General features: G+C 56.5%; 2 protein-coding genes across 2 annotated transcripts; both read left to right on the forward strand.

The window, feature by feature from the left end:
• Positions 1 to 7,238: 7,238 nt before the first annotated feature.
• On the forward strand, positions 7,239 to 9,298 carry Nat16 (N-acetyltransferase 16 (putative)). The gene is given in 8 exon segments (XM_026396868.2): positions 7,239 to 7,363; positions 8,060 to 8,092; positions 8,094 to 8,254; positions 8,747 to 8,857; positions 8,860 to 9,018; positions 9,021 to 9,156; positions 9,158 to 9,231; positions 9,234 to 9,298. Coding segments are annotated over 8 exon segments (864 nt in total).
• A 7,142-nt stretch (positions 9,299 to 16,440) lies between these two features.
• Vgf (VGF nerve growth factor inducible) lies at positions 16,441 to 18,294 on the forward strand. The gene has a single exon (XM_026396905.2). It carries the CDS (start codon positions 16,441 to 16,443, stop codon positions 18,292 to 18,294), a length of 1,854 nt encoding a protein of 617 aa, XP_026252690.2.
• Positions 18,295 to 18,619: the final 325 nt, after the last annotated feature.

An 18,619-nucleotide genomic window follows, 5' to 3' on the forward strand; every position in this document is an offset into this window, starting at 1 on the left:
CCTGGGGAGAGGGGGTGGAGCTTGGGAGCTGGGCCTGGGGAGAGGGGGTGGAGCTTGGGAGCTGGGCCTGGGGAGAGGGGGTGGAGCTTGGGAGCTGGGCCTGGGGAGAGGGGAGTGGAGCTTGAGAGCTGAGCCTGGGGAGAGGGGGTGGAGCTTGGGAGCTGGGCCTGGGGAGAGGGGGTGGAGTTTGAGAGCTGGGCCTGGGGAGAGGGGGTGGAGCTTGAGAGCTGGGCTGGGCAGAGGGACGACCTTCAGCAAAGCCTTTGGGGGACATTTCAGATAGGGCAGGGATCTGGCCCAAGTGGGCGAACCTCTCAGAATTTACTTTCCCCTGTAAAGTGCCTAAATACTCACACCTACCCTCATCTCCCCAGCCAGATCCTGTTCCCATCCCACACTCCACTGTGGCCAATCCACAAAATGCAGCAGCCACTTGGCTGCATCCTCTGGACACTTAAGGATGCTGAAAACCACTATTTTTCTCTGCCTGGCAGGGACATCCAGGAGTAAAGTCATCTTTTAACCCTTCACGTCCCCTCATCCTCCAGGGAGATCTAGATGCCAGAATCTACCCTGGAAGTCTCAGAATGGAGACTGGAACCAGTCGATTGGCCTTGTGAGTAGCCTGGAGGTGGGACTTATGGTGACACCTTGCTTCTCCGTAGTTTGGACATAAGGAGGAGTTGGAACTTTGGAAAACTTTCAGTTCTGATCATTTGTGGAGACCAGAAATGGGTGAGTGTTACACCAATCCAGGTGGCCAAGGGTGAGGCTTCCGATGAAATGGGTGAAATTAGAGTGTGATTGGTCTCCCCCTGTTGCCACTATTGCCCTTTTTCCCGGAAACTTAACTTTTATAATGCTTTTCTGCAATGGGCATAGGCCATCTTTTTATTTTTTGTAATTTAAGTTGTAGATGTATACGTACCTTCATTTTATTTATTTATTTTTTTATGTGGTGCTGAGGATCGAACCCAGTACCCCACAAGTGGGAGGCAAGCGCTCTGCCACCGAGCCACAAGCCCAGCCCCAAGGCCATCTTAACCATACCTTTGTGGCACACCAAGTGGTAGCAGTACAGAAAACAGAAATGGGGGATGTTCTATTGAAAAGACCCCCGTTTCCCTGTCCAAGGAGAATCACACGAAACACTGGCTGCAATAAGCAAGAGGTGATTTATTGGGACACAGGCGCCTGCGGGTGCCCAGCAGAACCTCAGCCGGAGCTTTGGTGAGCTGGCACCCCGGGCTTGGGGATACAGAGATTTTTATAGGGTAAAGGGGCAGTTTTCGCGCACAGTAAACAATAGGTTTCTTATTAGTTAATTTTAAACCCAGCATATAGGCTACCTAAAGGGCAAAGTTGTTTTTCACTTTATGTTACTGGAAAAGCCACATAAAAGTTACATGTTAGCACTCTGGTCCTCCTGTTGCTGCTCATTCAGGCATGCCTTAGGACCTGGTCCTTTGTGCTTTCTCACCCGGTTACACCTAACTGATTGTCTGAAAAACACCTCTGGTGCCTGCGTAGGTTTGTGACATGCCTCGGTGGTTTTGCAACTAGGCCTGAGGTTGTTGGGCTGGGGTCTTTCACTATGTTGAATGACTTATCAGTTACTTTGGGGCCCATGCAAGCTCCATTTCCACCCCATCCTCATCCCTTTAGCCCTTGATGGGGTTGTGTGTGCCTCTAGGACCACAAGCCTCCACCTTATCACATGAGCATAGCCAATGGAATCAGGTCGCTAGGTTATGGAGTTATCCCCTTGCAAAGTACAAAAATGGAATGAATGAGTCGGTGAGCCATAAACCTTGGTGGGAAGAGGGGGTGGAGCTTGAGAGCTGGGCCTGGGGAGAGGGGGTGGAGCTTGGGAGCTGGGCCTGGGGAGGGGGGGTGGGGAGCTTGGGAGCTGGGCCTGGGGAGAGGGGGTGGAGCTTGAGAGCTGAGCCTGGGGAGAGGGGGTGGAGCTTGAGAGCTGGGCCGGGCAGAGGGTGACACTTTCAGCAGGCCTTGGGATTCTTCCACATCCCCCACATTTTTGCACGGAGGAGGGTCTTGTCCTTCATTTTCCTGGCTCCTTCTAGGATGGAACTGCAGACATGCTAATTTCACTTTACAGATGAGATACTGAGCCTCTCAGGAGTTAGGAGCCGGTTCCCCAGGTTATGAGTCAGGGGCTCAGGCTGCACTAGCTCCTGGAAGCACAGGTCCATGCTTTATATTTCCTCCCACGCTTCTCCCACCCACCCAGGTGCGCTTGGTCTAGTTTCCATGGTGCACCTGGAAGTCTTTATGGTGCTACCCTAAGAGGGCCTAGGCCTGAGCCAGGGAGAGAAGAGATGGGGACAGGGTCTGCTAGGGCCCTGTGCACCTAGGGGGACAGGGCTGCTCCCCACCGCCACCCCACAGTGCTGAGAGGATCCAGAAGTCTTGGCCCTGCTCAGCTCTGATCAGCCTCACAACTTCTGCCTCTTCAGGTCTCTTGTTTCAGGGCTTTTCAGCTTTTTTTTTTTTTTTTTTTTGATCCCTTTGCAGCCTTTCTGTAGAGAGGGTGGCCCTTGGAGGAGCGCGACTTTGGGGCCCTTGGGGACTCCTGGACCCACATAGAGATGCTGTGGGGCGGGGTGACCACTAAGTCAGAAACCAACTCTCGGCGCAAACCCAAGTCACCCGACGCCCCCTGGCCCGTTCTTCAGGCGGACCTGAGGCGGGGTCTGGTGGGCACTCTGCACTGCCACCCCCGGCACCGGCTGCCGCGGCCACACTGCCCCAGGTCTCCCCGCTCCGCGAGTCCCGGGCTGGGCTGGAGTCCGCTCCAGATCCGTCCCGGGTTTCCTCCGCGGCGCTGGGATCTCCGCCCCTCGGAGCCGCCGGGCCGCGGCGGCAGCGGCGGAGCGTCGCCCCGGGAGACGCACGCGCCACCCGAACCCTGATCAGCGGTCCTGCGCTGAGCTGTGGCCCAGACCCGGCGTCTGCACTCGAAGTCCCAGTCGGGATCCGACGGCGCGGCCCAGTCCCGGCGCATCCTCCGCCCTTGACTCTCGGGGCGCCTAGTGGCCCCCACTCCGCGCCGCGGGCCACCTGCGCGTCTCAGCACCGCGCCCCGGGTTCCCGCAGGTAGGGCAGCACTGCGCCGGGGCCAGGGAGCTGGCCTGCTCCTCGACCGCTGAATTGGGACAGCAGAAGGCCACCGCCCTCCAGGGGACAAAGCGACCGCGCCCCCAGCGGCCCAACCCCTCCCTGTCAGGTGACCTAGATAACTAGAGGAAGACTTCGCCTCAGGTGTCCCAAGGCTCTGTTCCCTCATCCCTCCCAACTGTCCTCCGTCGCCATTCGGCTCCCACCTGTCCTTAGGGTCCAATGCCAGGGGGACCCCTGCCAAGTAGACTGCTTCCCTCGGAATCTCCCTCCCGCCTGCTCCACTTCAAGTTCTCCCTCCCGGAAAGGGGAGGAGGCCAGACCCTCACCCGAGAAGACTCTCCAGCCCGGCCCCCTCCTCCCGGATTGCCGCCCCCTGGGACAAACCCCTCCCCCACTCGCTGAGCTGTCGTTCTGGTCCCCTGCCTCTGCTCCGGGCACTTTCCAGCCCTCCCCGCTTCGTGCTGTCCCCTCTTCTCGGCGTTCCATGTGTTCTCTCCCAGCCTCTTCTGACTTTATCCTCCTCTTGACTCATATCCTCCCCTCCCCAAGACACCCTGGGAAGAAGTGGGTGTGTCACGATTTCTATTTATGGTCCCCTGGGAAGGCAGTGCCCTGCTAAGAGTTTTTCTTTTCTCCTTACCTGGAATCAGGTGTCACGTTTGATTCCCGGTGGGAACCTCCTGGGGCTCCCTCTCTCTAGCCCCGCATCTCCTGGCGCCCTTTGTCTCCTATCTGTTTCCCTTCCCTCTCATCTTTGGGCTCTTTGTGTAGCTGCCTTCTTTGTCTCCGCCTTGCTGCATCTTTCCTCCCTTCCCTCGGACACCTTCTTCCCATAGTTCTGAAAAGCCATCAGCTTCAAAGGCACTAATAATTCAGGTGGGGAGGGGTCGGTGAAAGTGGAGTGGAGGGTGAGCTCCCAGCATGCCCAGTACTGACTCCCATTACCCACTTCCTTGGAGCAATCATTTATATTTTTGAGATTAAAGGAATGCCCCCAAGGAGGTGGGATGAGGGAGGATGCCCCCCTTCCTGGAGTTTGGTTCAGGACTTTCCTGAACTACATTTCCCACAGTGTCCTGGGGGCATGGGATTGCCTCTGCCTCTGCCTGGATACATTATGGAAGTTAGTTTCAGAGTGCCAGGTTACAGGGTGCTGTGCTGGGGGGTGGAAAGAGAAGGGAGCAAGATTTATGGGACCAGCTGGGTGTGGTGGTGCACACCTGTAATCCTAGTGGCTTAGGAGGCTCAGGCAGGAGGATTGTGAGTTCAAGGCCAGTCTCAGCAATTTAGGGAGGCCCTAAGCAAGTCAGCCAGACACAGTATTAACATAAAATATTTTAAAAAATATTTTGAACTCACTGGTTAAGTGCCCCTGAGTTTAATTCCCAGTACAAAAAAAAAAAAAAAAAAAAGAATTATGGGGTCAGCCCACAGTTTGGTTTGTCCTGAAACCCCTGATCTACTTTGCTCTCAGTATTCACCTCAAGGTCTAGAGACCTTGAAACCTTTGTTTATGTCCCCCACAAAGGAACAAGGGTAGAGGGAGGATCTGGAAAAGGAAGAAGAGGGAAGGATTGGAAAGTCTTCCTTGTTCCCTGTGACCTCAGGAGCTCCCCACCCTCACTTCTCACTTTCCCACCCTCACCCAAACCGCCTGATCTGAGATGTAGAACAGTTATTTACAGGAGGCTCTTCCGCCCCTGGAGTCTCTCCATTCTGAAAGCAAGAGAGGGAATGGAGCCTAATGTCTTGAATTAGACAGACGGGTTCCAGGTACAAGTTGCTCAAGCTTTTCCCCCTAGTGGACAGTGGAGTATTGCTGGAGTCACCATCGAATCAGCAGCTTGTACTTCCCAAGGACGCAGGAATGACTAGCTCAGGTTGTCTGGAGATGCAAATAGGAGCCAGGAACTAACCTGTGCATATCCAGGACCCGTGTCCCCAGAGCCTGGCACTTAGGTGGTTCCTGGGTGTGTAGATCTGTGTGCTGGTATAGAGTTGCTGGCAGTGGGTAGGGGAGCAATTGTTGCCCCCTGCCCCCACAATCCCATCTCTGGTTCTAGATCAGTTTAGACCACTTGGGACCTCTGACTCCTGGTATTTCCTCTCCTCACTCTCTGGATAGGTTTTGTGACCCAGTTACACCAAAAGAGATCTCCCCGGCTGGCACAACATCTTTGTATGTGGTGCTGAGGATCGAACCCCGGCCGCACGCATGCCAGGCGAGTGCGCTACCACTTGAGCCATATCCCAGCCCCAGGAAAGGAAAGTGTTGAGCCTCCCTGTCAGTAATGGCCCTTGCAGGTGCTCTAAAACCTCTGAACCTGGATTCCCCTTCCCTCTGAATGCTGGCCTGATGTTGTGGAGAGCCTTAAGCACTGAAATCAGATTAGAAAGAACTGGAAAAGAAAGAGGAAGACAGAGATCTCCTTTTTGAAGCTCTGTGTGTATAGCAAGTGTTTACACAGGCTGTATCTATGGCATAGGAGCTTAAAGCCACCTCCCAATTACCCCATAGTTCCCCAACATGTTTTTTTTTTTTTTTGGTTTGTTTTATTTTTAGTACTAAAAATTGAACCAAGGGCCCTTTGCCATTAAGGTACATCCCCAGTCCTTTCTATTTTTTAATTTTGAGACAGAGCCTCCCTAAGTTGCTGAGGGTCTTGCCAAATAGATGAAGATGGCCTTGAACTTGCCATCCTTCTGCCTCAGCCTCCCAGTTCACTGGGATTACAGCCATGCATGAGCCACCACACTTGGTTGGCTATGCTTTGTTTTAAAAAAATCCAGCCAAGCGATCATTATTCCCAACAGAGTATCTGGTCTGTGTCCCCTGGTAGGTTGGTTAGTGGAACTTTAATTTAGGTTATATGAGAGAGTGTTATAATTGGCTGAAAGTGAGAGGATGGAGGATTTGATTGGTTGGCTTGATTTGGAGGAGACAGATCTGGAATCAGGAGTCATCAGGATGTGTGGGCAGGGGGTTTTCTCTTTGGCTCTGTCTCCAGGCAGGGAAAATAGAAGAGAGTGTTGGATCCACAAGGGGTTGACCCAAATGAAGGACTTTGAGGAATGGAAAGGGCAAAGAAATTCCTGGGTAGGAGATGGTGCTAGAGATTTTAAAAAGAGAGAGCAGAGAGAGGGGGGAGGGGCTCTGCCCTTCTGTCTTTGGAGGGGAAGTGAACAGGCAGAGGGGCCCATGTGATCATGTGAGTGTTTTGTTTGCTGGACCTACACTGCCTATTTCAAAATCACCATTGAACCCTGGGTTGGAGCCAAAGTCACACCATGGGGAGGCAGAATAATTTCAAAGAAGACAAAGTAAAGCGGGGAGGTTGATTGGCCTGGGAGAAATGGCATTGATTCTAAAGCAGCTGTCCGTCTGTACACTTCAGTTGCCAGGTTCCAGTGTGTATGTCAGGGGGCTAGGGTAGTACACTGGAGCAGTACTGTGAAGGAGATCTGGGGTCTCCACCCTCCTGACCTTCTGCCCAGGTCACCCTAGGAGCTGATTGGGCACAAAGAGGATCTGGGGCTAGTCTCTGGGGAACTCACTAGGGATTCCTGAGTTTGTGACTGTTAAGGACATCCTGGTAAGGGTGGATCAGGTAGAACTGAGACTGGGAGCTAGTGGGAAGAGGAAAGGATTTGAAAGTCCTCCATGACCAGGGTCAATGCAGGGAGCAGAAAAAAAAACGAGTATGTGTGTAGGAAGGGGTTACTGGGACATTGTGTAGGGAATCTGATATGGGAAACATGGGTCTCTGATCCTGTGCTGGGTTCTCTCCTGTAGTGACGTGAAGCTGGAAGCCAACTGGGCCATAGGCACATTGGAGGTCCCTAACCCAGAAAAAGATTCTGCTCCAGATGTGAAGATGATCTCCAAAGTCCAGCCACAGGAGACCCAGGCCAACTCCAGGTCCAGATTAGGGCTTGAGGCTGAGACCAAGCCTCCAAGGGCTGATCCAGGGCATGAAGCCCAGGCCAAGTTCTTGGGGGCGGAGCCCAGGACCAGATCATGACCTGAGGCAGAGGCTGACTGTTGGACTTCGTGGTGGCTACAGAATGGGAGTTTGAGAGGTGCTGGCCATCTGTCGATGGGCGGGGTGAGCAAGGGGGTGCATCTCCGGGGGGGCTTGAACTACCTCCTGAATGGGTACCACAGCTGGCCCCAGGATCAATCTCTCCTGGAGGTGCAAGCCAAGGGAAATGGGGGTGTGATGAAAGGGGCGGGGCCTGGATGAAAAGAGATGAAGCCAAGTTTCAGGGTTTGGATCTTAGGCCAGCTTTTCCTCATCCCTCGTCCATTTACTGAGAAAATATAGCCAGTTTGGGGACCAAGGCCTAGGACATGCGGGTCTAGGGGCTAGGTCAGTGAGGGTAACGTGGGGGAAGAAGTCCATACAGCAAAGGAACCAAAGGGACCTGTGACAGTTTGAGGATCCCATTGAGACTTTCTGGGGACGGGAAAACAAAAAGAAGGGGGCAAACAAGAGAGAGTAGCCTACAGGTGGGAGCAGCTAGACTGGGACCAGGACCTGTGAATAGACGCAATCTGGCCCAAACGATCTACCTGGAAGCTCAGGGCAGCACCAACAGAGTTGGGGCTGTAGAGCAGCGAAGGGGAAGCTGTATTCGAGCTAAGGGCTAAAGGGTGTGACAAGCTCTTGGGGATGGAGCCAAGAAAAGGGAGTGGCGAGCGGTCTGGGACGTTTTGCAAGCGGAGCTGGAAGAGCCCCCGATTGTTCTGCCCCCTCAGGAATCTGAGACCTAAGTGCTCAGGAGAGTTCCCAGGGCCTCCCGGGTCTGGCCTGGTAACTGGGACAGTGATAAAGGAAGAATGAGTGTGAGAGTCCTGTAGCGAGGGGCCTGGCGGAGACGGGAGTGGGGTACCCCCTGACGACCTTAGTCCGCAGACCCCGCTGGAGTCGGTGAACTTGATCGACGCTGGTGGAGGGGCTGCGCTTGGCGCCCTGGGAGCGCAGCAAGAGCGTGGCCCGGCTTCTGCAGCGCTTCTGCTCACAGCTGGTCAAACGACAGCAGCGGAGGGTCAAGGTGGCACGACTCACTCGAAACTACCAGCTCGGGCCCAGGAGCTGAAGGAATACCGCTAATTACCAAGCAGGTGAGAAGGACTGAGGAGCACGGAGCGCGGGGACTCCACTGGGGGTGCGTTTACAGTCCACTTCCCACTCCCAGCCCCAAACCGTTAGTCCTTACTTCCCGACTTCCGTGACCCGGCCTCCCCTACGTGGATCCTGATACCCTTCACTGGCCCAGACATCCCAATTCGAGCCCTTTCCCTCCCTCTCGGCCGCTCGCATTTTACTTATTGATTTGCTTTCCTTGGTTTCACTCCCCTCGGGTGTCCAAAGACCCACACCCCAGGTCTCAGGGCTATTCCATACTGATCCCGCCTCTCGTTGGGGATCCAGGTATTCAGAGCCATCGCCTCTGGCCATCCCTGCTACCTGCCTGGACCCAGTCGGTCCTCCCAAAGGGCCCAACTGGGAGCCGGTAGGCGCGAGTGTGGAGTGAAGATGCAGAGAAGCCTGACTCTCCAGCGACCCCCCCCCCGCCCGCCCCGCCTCCGCCACGTGCTCACTCGTGACCCCACAGGGGATCCTTTTGCTTTGGTTCAACGCGTTGGCGCTGCTGGAGGGCCTGGGCGCCCAGCTGGCGGTTCCTCAGGCCTCTGGCACCTTGTTGCCACTGCCACGGAGGCCGTGTCCAAGGCAGGCGGTGAAGTGGCACGTCTTCTGTCGCCTTCCGTGCAACGCGAAGTGCTTCGGGAGGGACTGGACCCGCAGCCCTACCATCCCAAAAGAAGCAACCTAGGCCTTCTGGCGGCCAAAGGCCTGGAGTGGCGCGCCCATTCGAGCTCACGCTGTGCAGGAGCCCCTTCCCTACCCCGCAAGGCGGGGACCGCCGGTGGCGCTCCCTCCACATCTACTGCTTTGGCAGCCACATTGCGCAGGTGCAGAGCCAGCTGCTGGGGCACCTGCAGCGCCTGTCTCACCCTCACCGGCCTCTACGTCTTGTGCCAACTCTTCCTGACGCCCCAGCTGTGGTCACAGCTGGCTTATTTCTGCCAGGCCTGGGGCTTGGGCTGGTCCAGAGTTATATGGAACAATACCAGCTGGAGGCCGACACGTGAGGCTTCTCTTCCCAGAGAAAAGTGGAGAAGCACTCAGTGTTGCTTCGTTCCTCAAATCCCCAGCCAGCCCATGCCTACCATTTCCAAGCTCCGCCCCCCTCAGAAGTTGGCTCTGGCCCCCTACCTTAAGGCATATAGGTCCTCCCCTTTCCCTTTTCTCTTATGTTTTTTTTTTCCCTTTCCCTTTTCTCAACTGGGCCATCTCCTAGCTCCCCCCAATGCTCTTTCCCACTCCAGACTTGAACCTCTGAAGATGGGGGAGCCCCTTTGTTCGCTATTACCCACTCCCTTCTCTTCCAAGAATGATGGATCCCTTCAGAGCCCTGTCCATCTTCCCATGAATCCTGGCTTCTCCCTTCTGTACCCATCAGATGGAAGTGGCAGCATTGTGTGTGATGCCCAGGTCCCAGCGGGGGACACAGCCATGTTCTTTCTCTTCCTCTTCCCCTTCTGAAGCTTCAGAACTGGCCCAGGGCGCTCTTCCTCACTGGCCCCTCTGTCTTCTAGATTAGTGTCCTTTTCCTGCTTCTGTCACCCCCATTTTCTTCCTCCCTGGACATTCCTGTCACTTAGCTCCTAAACACCAGTTTTTCTGCTCCTCCCCCCTTTTTCTTCTGTTCCCTTCCCCATTACCAGAGAGAGAGGTTGTAAATAAAATATATTTATAATGATCCCCCACTTGGGATCCTGTTTACTTTTGGTGGTGTGCTTTCCTCAGCTTGCCACACTGGCTGGGTTTTGCTTCAAACTGGAATGATGTTGTTATTTCTCCAGGGTTCTTTCCTAAGGTCCCCAACTAACTAGAGGGTCCAGCCAGAAACTGGTGCAACCAAACCTGGCCTAGGGGCTGTCCCTCAACCTGGCATAGGGTTTTTCAGATTCCAACCAGTCTACCTTCTAGAACTGGAACCCCCATCTCCCTGTACTTCTGCACACTGTTCCTCTGGATTATGTATGCTATTTAGACTTTGAGAGTCTTCTGTATAAATGCAAGTATTAACCACTGCATTTGTACAGTGCTGTCTCCTATACTGGATCCCACACCAAAGTCAGAAGAAGGAAACAGCTTAGAAGGATCCAAGTGACTTCTTTGAAGTCCCGTCAATAGCTGGACCTAGAACCAGGTTTGCCAAGGCCACAGCATGCCCAGAACCTTGCTCTGTGTGTTGGTATTAGCTCTGGACTTCTTGTTGGACAGTGGACAGTTGCTAGGGAAGTGTGGATCCAGCTCGGGGTTTGCTGGGGATGGAATCCAAGATGTGGGCAGAGGAGGGCGCCAGTGGGTGGGAAAAGGTGGGCAAAGGGAACAGCTACTGTCACTATTCACAGCTCCAGCTCTGTGGCTACGCTGCTCTGCCTTGGCTGCCTCCTGCCCCTTCCTTGCCATTTCCACCATGGCCGTATGGCAATAAAATGGACCTTTTGCCCACCCCTTGTTTGTGTTTCTCTTCTTCTTAGTGGGGAGGGATGTAACATATTATCTTCCCCCCTTCCCCAGCAGCCTGTATTAGAGAGGATCTCTAAGCCCCGTGGCAATGGGGCTAATGACTTCCTGGTGTGTGGGGGGAAGCTGGGGAGGGCTGCTGGCCATTGTGCGCCCCCACCTCCACCAAGCGGAGGAAAGAAGCGGTTGCTCAGAACCCAGGCGGGCTGCGATGCAGCGCCGGACTAAGCCTGGGCTTCGCTTTCCCCTAGACCTGGAAGTCGGCTGCTACCCAAATTCTGTGGGATCGTCTCCCAAGTTCATCTTGGCATCCAGGAACGGCCTCTCTCAACACCAGGATCCAAGCGCCTAACTCCCATCCCTCGACTCGTTTTCCAGCCGCGCTCGCTTTCCCCATTTCTGGGTGGGCAACGCGTGGTTGGGGGAGGAGGTGGAAGGAGCCTGGGTACCGCCCCCACTCCCCCGGGAGCGGAGCTCCAGAGCGGCGGAGACTGCGATCCCGAAAAGTAACACACGGGGGCGCCAGGACAAGTGCGGACGCGGGCGAGGCATCGCAAGGTGGTTTCCGTCCGTGTGAGTGTGTCCATGGGCGTCTTTGTGTGTCTGCGTTTCTGTACCTATGTATACAAGCCAGGGGGTGTCTGGGTGGATGCATTCGGGACAACATACCTGGTGTACCCCCAGAAACAGGTACCCCAGGTGGCTTCTTGATGTAGACAATGCTTGATATGTTACTATGTACGTGTAGACGGGGAGGCAGGCGACTTGTGTATATTGTCGCGTGTGTACGGTGCAGACTGTAAGTCCCTGAAAATGCGTCTTCGATTTTTGAAGTCACATTTCTTGAGGGTTTTGACCCCCTTCCTGCCACTCTGTAAGAGGAATGAGGGCTCTCAATTGCTCTGGACAAACCCTCAGCATTAAGTCTGAGTGACTGTGCTAAGCTAGGTGTGACATTGTGTTTGTTAAGTGGGTGTGTCTCAGAATTTTAGTGTAACTCTATATGACAGTGTGTTGTGTGTGTGACAGGTGGATCATGATTATGGAGGGGGCTGGATCATGATTATGGACGTGCACAATTTCTTTTCTCTTGTTAGTTTGTGGATGCCACCTTCGTGATGTTTGTGTATGTGTGTGTGTGTGTGTGTGTGTGTGTGTGTGTCCTTTTCTCATTCTCTCCAGGAGTTGTCTCTCTTTGTGTCTCTCCCCATCTCTGTCTCTTTCTCTTTTTCCATTTCTTGGTGACTCATCTCTGCGGCGTTGCCTCCCCCGGTTTGCAGGGTCTCCCCTCCCCCATTCAGAAATGGGTGGGGGTCTGAAGAATGAGACCCTGGGATTAAAAATCAGGGTGAGCATCCCCTTCCCATTGCTCATCACTCCAGACCCTCCAGTGGCCCCCAGCCCTCTCCCCAGCCCCTTCCCTGGACTTCCCACCCCTGGAGTGACTAGGGAGTAGGGCAATAATGTATGTATTCTAAATGGGGCCATTATCAAGGGGTCTTCAGCACCTCCTTTCACTTCAAAGTGGAGACCCCTGCCCTCTCATAAATGCCCCTTCTCTGCCTGTCCCCCCATATGGCTGACGCAATGAAAGGCTGCAGAGGTGAGTCACCGGTTGGGGGAGGGGGAGGGGAAGAAGGGGATGATGAACTGCGGGGGCCCTGAGCCCCTGCCCTTTCTTTCTCTCCCAGATTTTTCAGGGAAAAGACTCAATGCTTTGCCCCAACCCCCTGGTTTTCCAAACCTTCAGCTTTGGATCACTACTTTGCTGAACCCCATCTTCTCCTTCTATCCTCCTGGGGAGTATGGCAGAATCAGAAACAAAGATAAAGAGAGATGGATTCATACAAACCACTCAGAGCAAACACCAGGCATCCCCATCTTAGCTCTGCCTTTTCTAGCTTCCTCTCCATTTCTCTTTCTTTCCTGCCATTTTCCTCCTCTCCCTGATCCCAGGAACCTGTCCCTAATCCATATCTCTTCCAGAAGCTCCTAGAGGGAGCTCATTCCAGGGAGGTGAAGATGTGTGAATGAGCTGACCCAGGTAGGAAACCTGGGGGTGAGAGGCAGATCCACAGTTCAGAGACCACACCGTCAAGATTCAGATAATGGAATCACCAAGCCTATTGCCTTTGGTGCCTGAGTTTCCACCTTGTCTCCTCCATACCTTACCCCACGACGGCTGAGGCTCTGGGATATTGATGTCTGAGAGGGTTCCCTGGGAGTAAGTGGAGGCATGGAGGGGTGTGGGGTTGGGTGAAATGGAGGAGTGGGGAATGCTCTGAAAACCAGGGACAAGGACCCACAACTTGGGGACAGCAGATAAGTAACTTGGATTCTGAAGCTTTATGGCATAGAGATCTAGAAACAAATAGGGGGAGGGGCAAGAAAGAACAAGGCACATGGAAGCCCACATAATCACCAGCATGGAAGAACCCAGATAAATGCACAAAGACACACATACATATACACCCATTCTGGGGCACCACCAAGCCAGGCATACCTTTCAGACACCAACAGGTAACCCAGAATTGGGTGCAAAGACTCAAAGTTGCCCAGGTGGACAGGCATCCCAAAGAAATCAGAACCTATGCAGATAACTGGAAAAGGGCAGAAACAGTCACATGCCTTGGAAGAGAAGAGCCCCTATTTAAATGGAAAACAGTGCCATGACCATCCACTCTCAATCTGATGCAACACACAATTTGTTCCCCTCATGCCCTTTCTTTTTCTTCCCCACTATGGGTCTTTCTAATTTCTGTACACATATACAGAAAGAAGCTGAGAGGCATATCAGGAGCCTTTACACACATGTACACACACACACACACACACACACACAGGTACCATGTACACACATGTACAAACCAAGGGTTTACAGAATGTGTCTAGGTGCCTGTCTCCCATCTTCTTGCATTTAAATTCTTATTCCCGTCAGTCAGCCCCCTTGGCTCCCCCCTGCAGATGTCTGACACATCTCTCTGATTCATTCAAGGTGACGTGACCCCCTCCCCATCCCACTACTGCCTGTAATGCAACAGTCTGAAAAGATGAAGGCAAGGGATTTGAGGAGAATCCAGAGGGGCAGGGGAGGCCCTGGAGAGTTGTGGGAGGGGGTATGTGAAGCACTGCCAAGAGGGTCTTTTGATCCCTTTTCCTTCCTTCCTTTGGGTTCTCCAGTCACCTTGGTTCTCAATAGTTTTTTTTTTTTTCCTTTTCTCCTTCAGCCTGCTTCTTCCACCTGCTCCAGGTTCCTTCCTTCTTTTCCTCTCCCTGCCCCCATCTCTTTTCTCTCTCCACTCCTCCCCACCTCTTTCCCCGCAGAGCTGATGGGCTCTCTTCTGGGAAAGTCGAGCCACTGATGGAAGCGAGAAGCCTCTGCTGGCTATAGAGGGAAAGCACGTGAGTGTGCAAGTGTGCGAATGTGTGTGTTGGGGGGACATAGAATGAAGGTCAGTACTAGGAACAGATGAGGAGGGGGGCTCGGACTGGCTCCGAAAGAGGCTATGAGCCCCCACAGACAGCCCCATCCTGGTTTCCAGAGTCTCGGGATGCCTTGCGTGTGCCCACGAACACCCCTGTGTCCGCAGTTCTTGTGTGTCTGGTGTGTGTCATTGTCACTCCCCCCTTTCCCTGCCCACGCCCCCGCACTGCTCTCTGCCTGCACCGCAGCCCCCTCCAGTCTCCCTCCCTCTCCTTCATTCCTGCAGTGGCTGCTCCCCTGGCCACCTTTCCCTCTCCCCAATCCCCTCCCCATTTCCGTCCTCCCCCCACCCCCGCCCACGCCTGGTCTCCCTTCACCGGACCCAGCTCGCTGATGGATTCTCTCTGCGCAATCCGTGCGTCATCGCCCCCCACTCCCGGAACCTCTAACTATCCAAGCCCCCAGCCCCAACCCCTCTGGCAGGAGATACGGTCCAAGGGTCTGGTGGCAGAGAGGGTCTAACTCTGACGTCGTAGCGCCCCCCCCCCATTGCGTTCAAACCTTCCATTTAAGTGGTGGAGAGAGGAGTTGAGTCACCCCCCTACCTGCGCAACCCCCTCCCCACCTGGTCTGGTCTCGCCCTCCAAACGTCCTTGGGTAGGGGGAGCCGCGGGAGGGAAAGAAGCTGGAGGAGGGTGGGAAGTGGACTGAGAAGAGGCACAGCGGGGGGCCTTGACAAGCACGGTAGTCAGCGGGACAGAAGGACAGACACACCTTTTTCTCCAGACAAGAGCCGGTCGTGAACAGACACGACTCAAAGGCACACATCCTGTCTTTCCCTTTTCTCTTCTGACTCAACTCGGACCCTTTCCAATGTGTACAAAAACCGCAAGATCCACCCATCTGCGGGGGACCTGAGCCAGCATCCCGAACCGCAGATCCGTGGACAGCGCCCGCAGGAGAGCAGATCCTCCCCTCTTCTCAGGTTCACGCTGTCCTTGGGCGTGTTCCCCAAGGACCGTGAGGTCGAGGGGTAGGGAGTCCAGACCCCTTCGTAGCTTTCAAATCCTTATTCTCCCCCTCCCCAGTATTAATCTCCTACTGATGCCCAGTCAGACGCTGGGGGTGCCCCCTTCCTATTCAGCTCAGCAACGCAAGCTTGGCAGCTGCAAGTTGTTTTGTAACCCACCCTCCCGCCTTCTAGCGCCTCTGCATCCACCCTTCCATTCATTCTCCCATTCATTCATTCATCCTTTTCTCCTCGTCTCTCCTTCATTCATTCATAGCCCCTTGCCCCGCCCTTCTCAGCATTCATTCATTCATTCATTCATTCATTCATTCATCCCGGAGCTTGGCTAGCGCACGCCCCTCCAACTGAGGCCCTCAGTGCGCAGGCGCAGGCCGGGAGAGTCACGCACTCTCCAATCGCTGGGCGTCCTCCCTCCACCAGGCGCCCGCCCGCTTCGCCATGAATGAACATTGACGTCAATGGGGCGGTGCGCACCCACGTGACCCCGCGCGCTCCCCTTTATAAGGCGGCGGAGGCGCGGGCGCTGTCCAGCGTGCTGAAGCCCTAGAGAGCGAGCAGTCCGGAGCTGTGCGGATCCTGCTGAGCCCAGCCCACTGGACGTCAGACCTCGACCGTCGCTCAAAGCCCAGCCACCACTCGAAGCCAAGGCGGACGGGTCCCGATCTTCCCTTGTCCCTACCCTGCCCCGACCCTCCTCTCCACCTCCCTCATCGTGACACCGGCTGGTAAATACTCCGCTGTCCGCCCCCCAAACCCCTAGCAACCGTGGGTGTGAGGGAGGATTCTCTCTCCTCCCGGATGGGGGTGTAGAAAACACAGCGGGGAGCCCCTGGTAAGGGTCCCTGGTAAATGGGGGAGTCGCAGCTTTTCTCTTGCTGCTGAAGTCGCCCACGCACCATCCGGGGAGTCCTGTGGGGAGGGAGCAGAGATTTTTCCCCCCTATCCTTGCTGCTTAGTACGTGGGCGCTGGCAGTGAGATGGCTCAGGGAAGGGGGCGAGGAGTACTGGGTGAGAGGGTTGCAGGCATCCTTTTCCCATTTTCACGACTTCAGAGATCAGCACATCTTCCTCCTTTGCTTCTAAACGTCCCTCTTCTGGGTAAGGTTAGGGGAATGAGGGAAGCCCCGGATTTCCTGCTTAAAGGTGGGGGAAGGGAACATAGAACTAGAGAGCAGGGAATTCTTACAGAAATCCCCTCTTTATTTGGTTCCTTCTATTTTTCAGTCTCCGGCAGCCCCTTGGTCATGAAATCCCTCAGGTTGCCGGCTTCCGCCCTCTTGTGCTTCCTTCTACTGATCAAGGGGTTAGAAGCAGCGCCCCCGGGGCGCCCCGAGGCGCAGCCTCCTCCCCTCAGCTCTGACCATAAAGAGCCAGTAGCTGGGGTCGCAACGCCCGGGCAAAAGGATGACAGCGCCCCAGACGTCCGAGCCGCTCGAAATTCTGAGCCGCAGGACGAGGGAGAGCTTTTCCAGGGCGTGGATCCCCGGGCGCTGGCCGCGGTGCTGCTGCAGGCACTCGACCGCCCGGCGTCGTCCCCGGCGTCGGGTGGCTCCCAGCAGGGGCCAGCTGAAGACACAGCAGAAGCTCTGCTCACCGAGACCGTGCGCAGCCAGACCCACAGCCTACCGGCTCCAGAGACCCAGGCACCCGCGGTCCCGCCTCGCCCTCAGACGCAGGAGAACGGTCTGGAAGCGGGAGACCCCTCTGAAGAGCTCGAGGCGCTAGCGTCACTGCTCCAAGAACTTCGAGATTTCAGTCCGAGCAGTGCCAAGCGCCAGCAAGAGACGGCGGCAGCAGAGACCGAAACCCGCACGCACACGCTGACCCGAGTCAATCTGGAGAGCCCTGGGCCAGAGCGCGTATGGCGCGCTTCCTGGGGAGAGTTCCAGGCGCGCGTCCCAGAGCGCGCGCCTCTGCCGCCCCCAGCTCCTTCGCAGTTCCAGGCGCGTATGCCTGAGAACGGGCCCCTTCCCGAAGCCCACCAGTTCGGGGAAGGAGTGTCCTCCCCCAAAACACACCTGGGAGAGGCTTTGGCACCCTTATCCAAGGCGTACCAAGGCCTGGGCGCCCCCTTCCCCAAGGCGCGCCGGCCGGAGAGCTCACTCTTGGGCGGCTCCGAGGCGGGGGAGCGCCTACTACAGCAAGGGCTGGCGCAGGTAGAGGCCGGGCGGCGGCAGGCAGAAGCCACAAGGCAGGCCGCGGCGCAGGAAGAGCGGCTGGCCGACCTCGCCTCGGACCTGCTGCTCCAGTATTTGCTGCAGGGCGGGGCCCGGCAGCGCGGCCTGGGGGGTCGGGGGCTGCAGGAGACGCAGGAGCAGCGAGAGAGCGAGAGGGAGGAGGCGGAGCAGGAGAGACGCGGTGGGGAGGAGAGGGTGGGGGAAGAGGATGAGGAGGCGGCGGAGGCGGAGGCCGAGGCGGAGGAGGCAGAGAGGGCGCGGCAGAACGCGCTACTGTTTGCCGAGGAGGAGGACGGGGAAGCCGGAGCAGAGGACAAGCGCTCCCAGGAGGAGACGCCAGGCCACCGGCGGAAGGAGGCTGAGGGGGCAGAGGAGGGCGGGGAGGAGGAAGACGACGACGAGGAGATGGACCCGCAGACGATCGATAGCCTCATTGAGCTGTCCACTAAACTCCACCTGCCAGCCGACGATGTGGTCAGCATCATCGAGGAGGTGGAGGAGAAGCGGAAGCGGAAGAAGAACGCCCCTCCAGAGCCAGTGCCGCCCCCCCGGGCCGCCCCCGCCCCCGCCCCCACCCACGTCCGCTCCCCGCAGCCCCCGCCTCCCGCCCCCGCCCCCGCTCGGGACGAGCTGCCGGACTGGAACGAAGTGCTCCCGCCCTGGGATCGGGAGGAGAACGAGGTGTTTCCCCCTGGGCCCTACCACCCTTTTCCCAACTACATTCGGCCGCGGACACTGCAGCCGCCTTCGGCCTCGCGCCGCCGCCACTATCACCACGCCCTGCCGCCTTCGCGCCACTATCCGGACCAGGAGGCCCAGGCGCAGCGCGCGCAGGAGGCGGCGGAGGCGGAGGAGCGCCGGCTGCAGGAGCAGGAGGAGCTGGAGAATTACATCGAGCACGTGCTGCTCCGGCGCCCGTGACCAGCCCCGGCCCCGCCCCCGCGCGTCCCCGCCGCGCGCGCCGCCACTCCCCCTCCGTGTCGCTCCTCCGCCCTCTCGGTGTTTGCATGCGCCCCGGCCCCGCCCCTCGGTCGCCTCCTGGCCCCGCCCCCGCCCGCGGGCCGCTGTGTCTCCGGGCTGTTCCGGGACCTGCCAGACCTCTTCTCGAGACCGAAGCCCGAACTCCCCAAACTCTCGGGTTACCCGGGGCCCGCCCAGGTGGGCGGGTGGTTTGTGCGAGTTCCCTCCCCTCGGCGGGGCCCTGTCCCTAACGAGTCTCTCTTGGGACGTCCCCGTCCGAAACCGG

The sequence above is a fragment of the Urocitellus parryii genome, chromosome 9 (genome assembly GCF_045843805.1).
Source record: "Urocitellus parryii isolate mUroPar1 chromosome 9, mUroPar1.hap1, whole genome shotgun sequence".
In the NCBI taxonomy this organism is placed as follows: Eukaryota; Metazoa; Chordata; class Mammalia; order Rodentia; family Sciuridae; genus Urocitellus; species Urocitellus parryii.

Bases quoted from the DNA above. Each gene is read 5' to 3' on its own strand.
- Vgf (XM_026396905.2), top strand. From the start codon at position 16,441: ATGAAATCCCTCAGGTTGCCGGCTTCCGCCCTCTTGTGCTTCCTTCTA.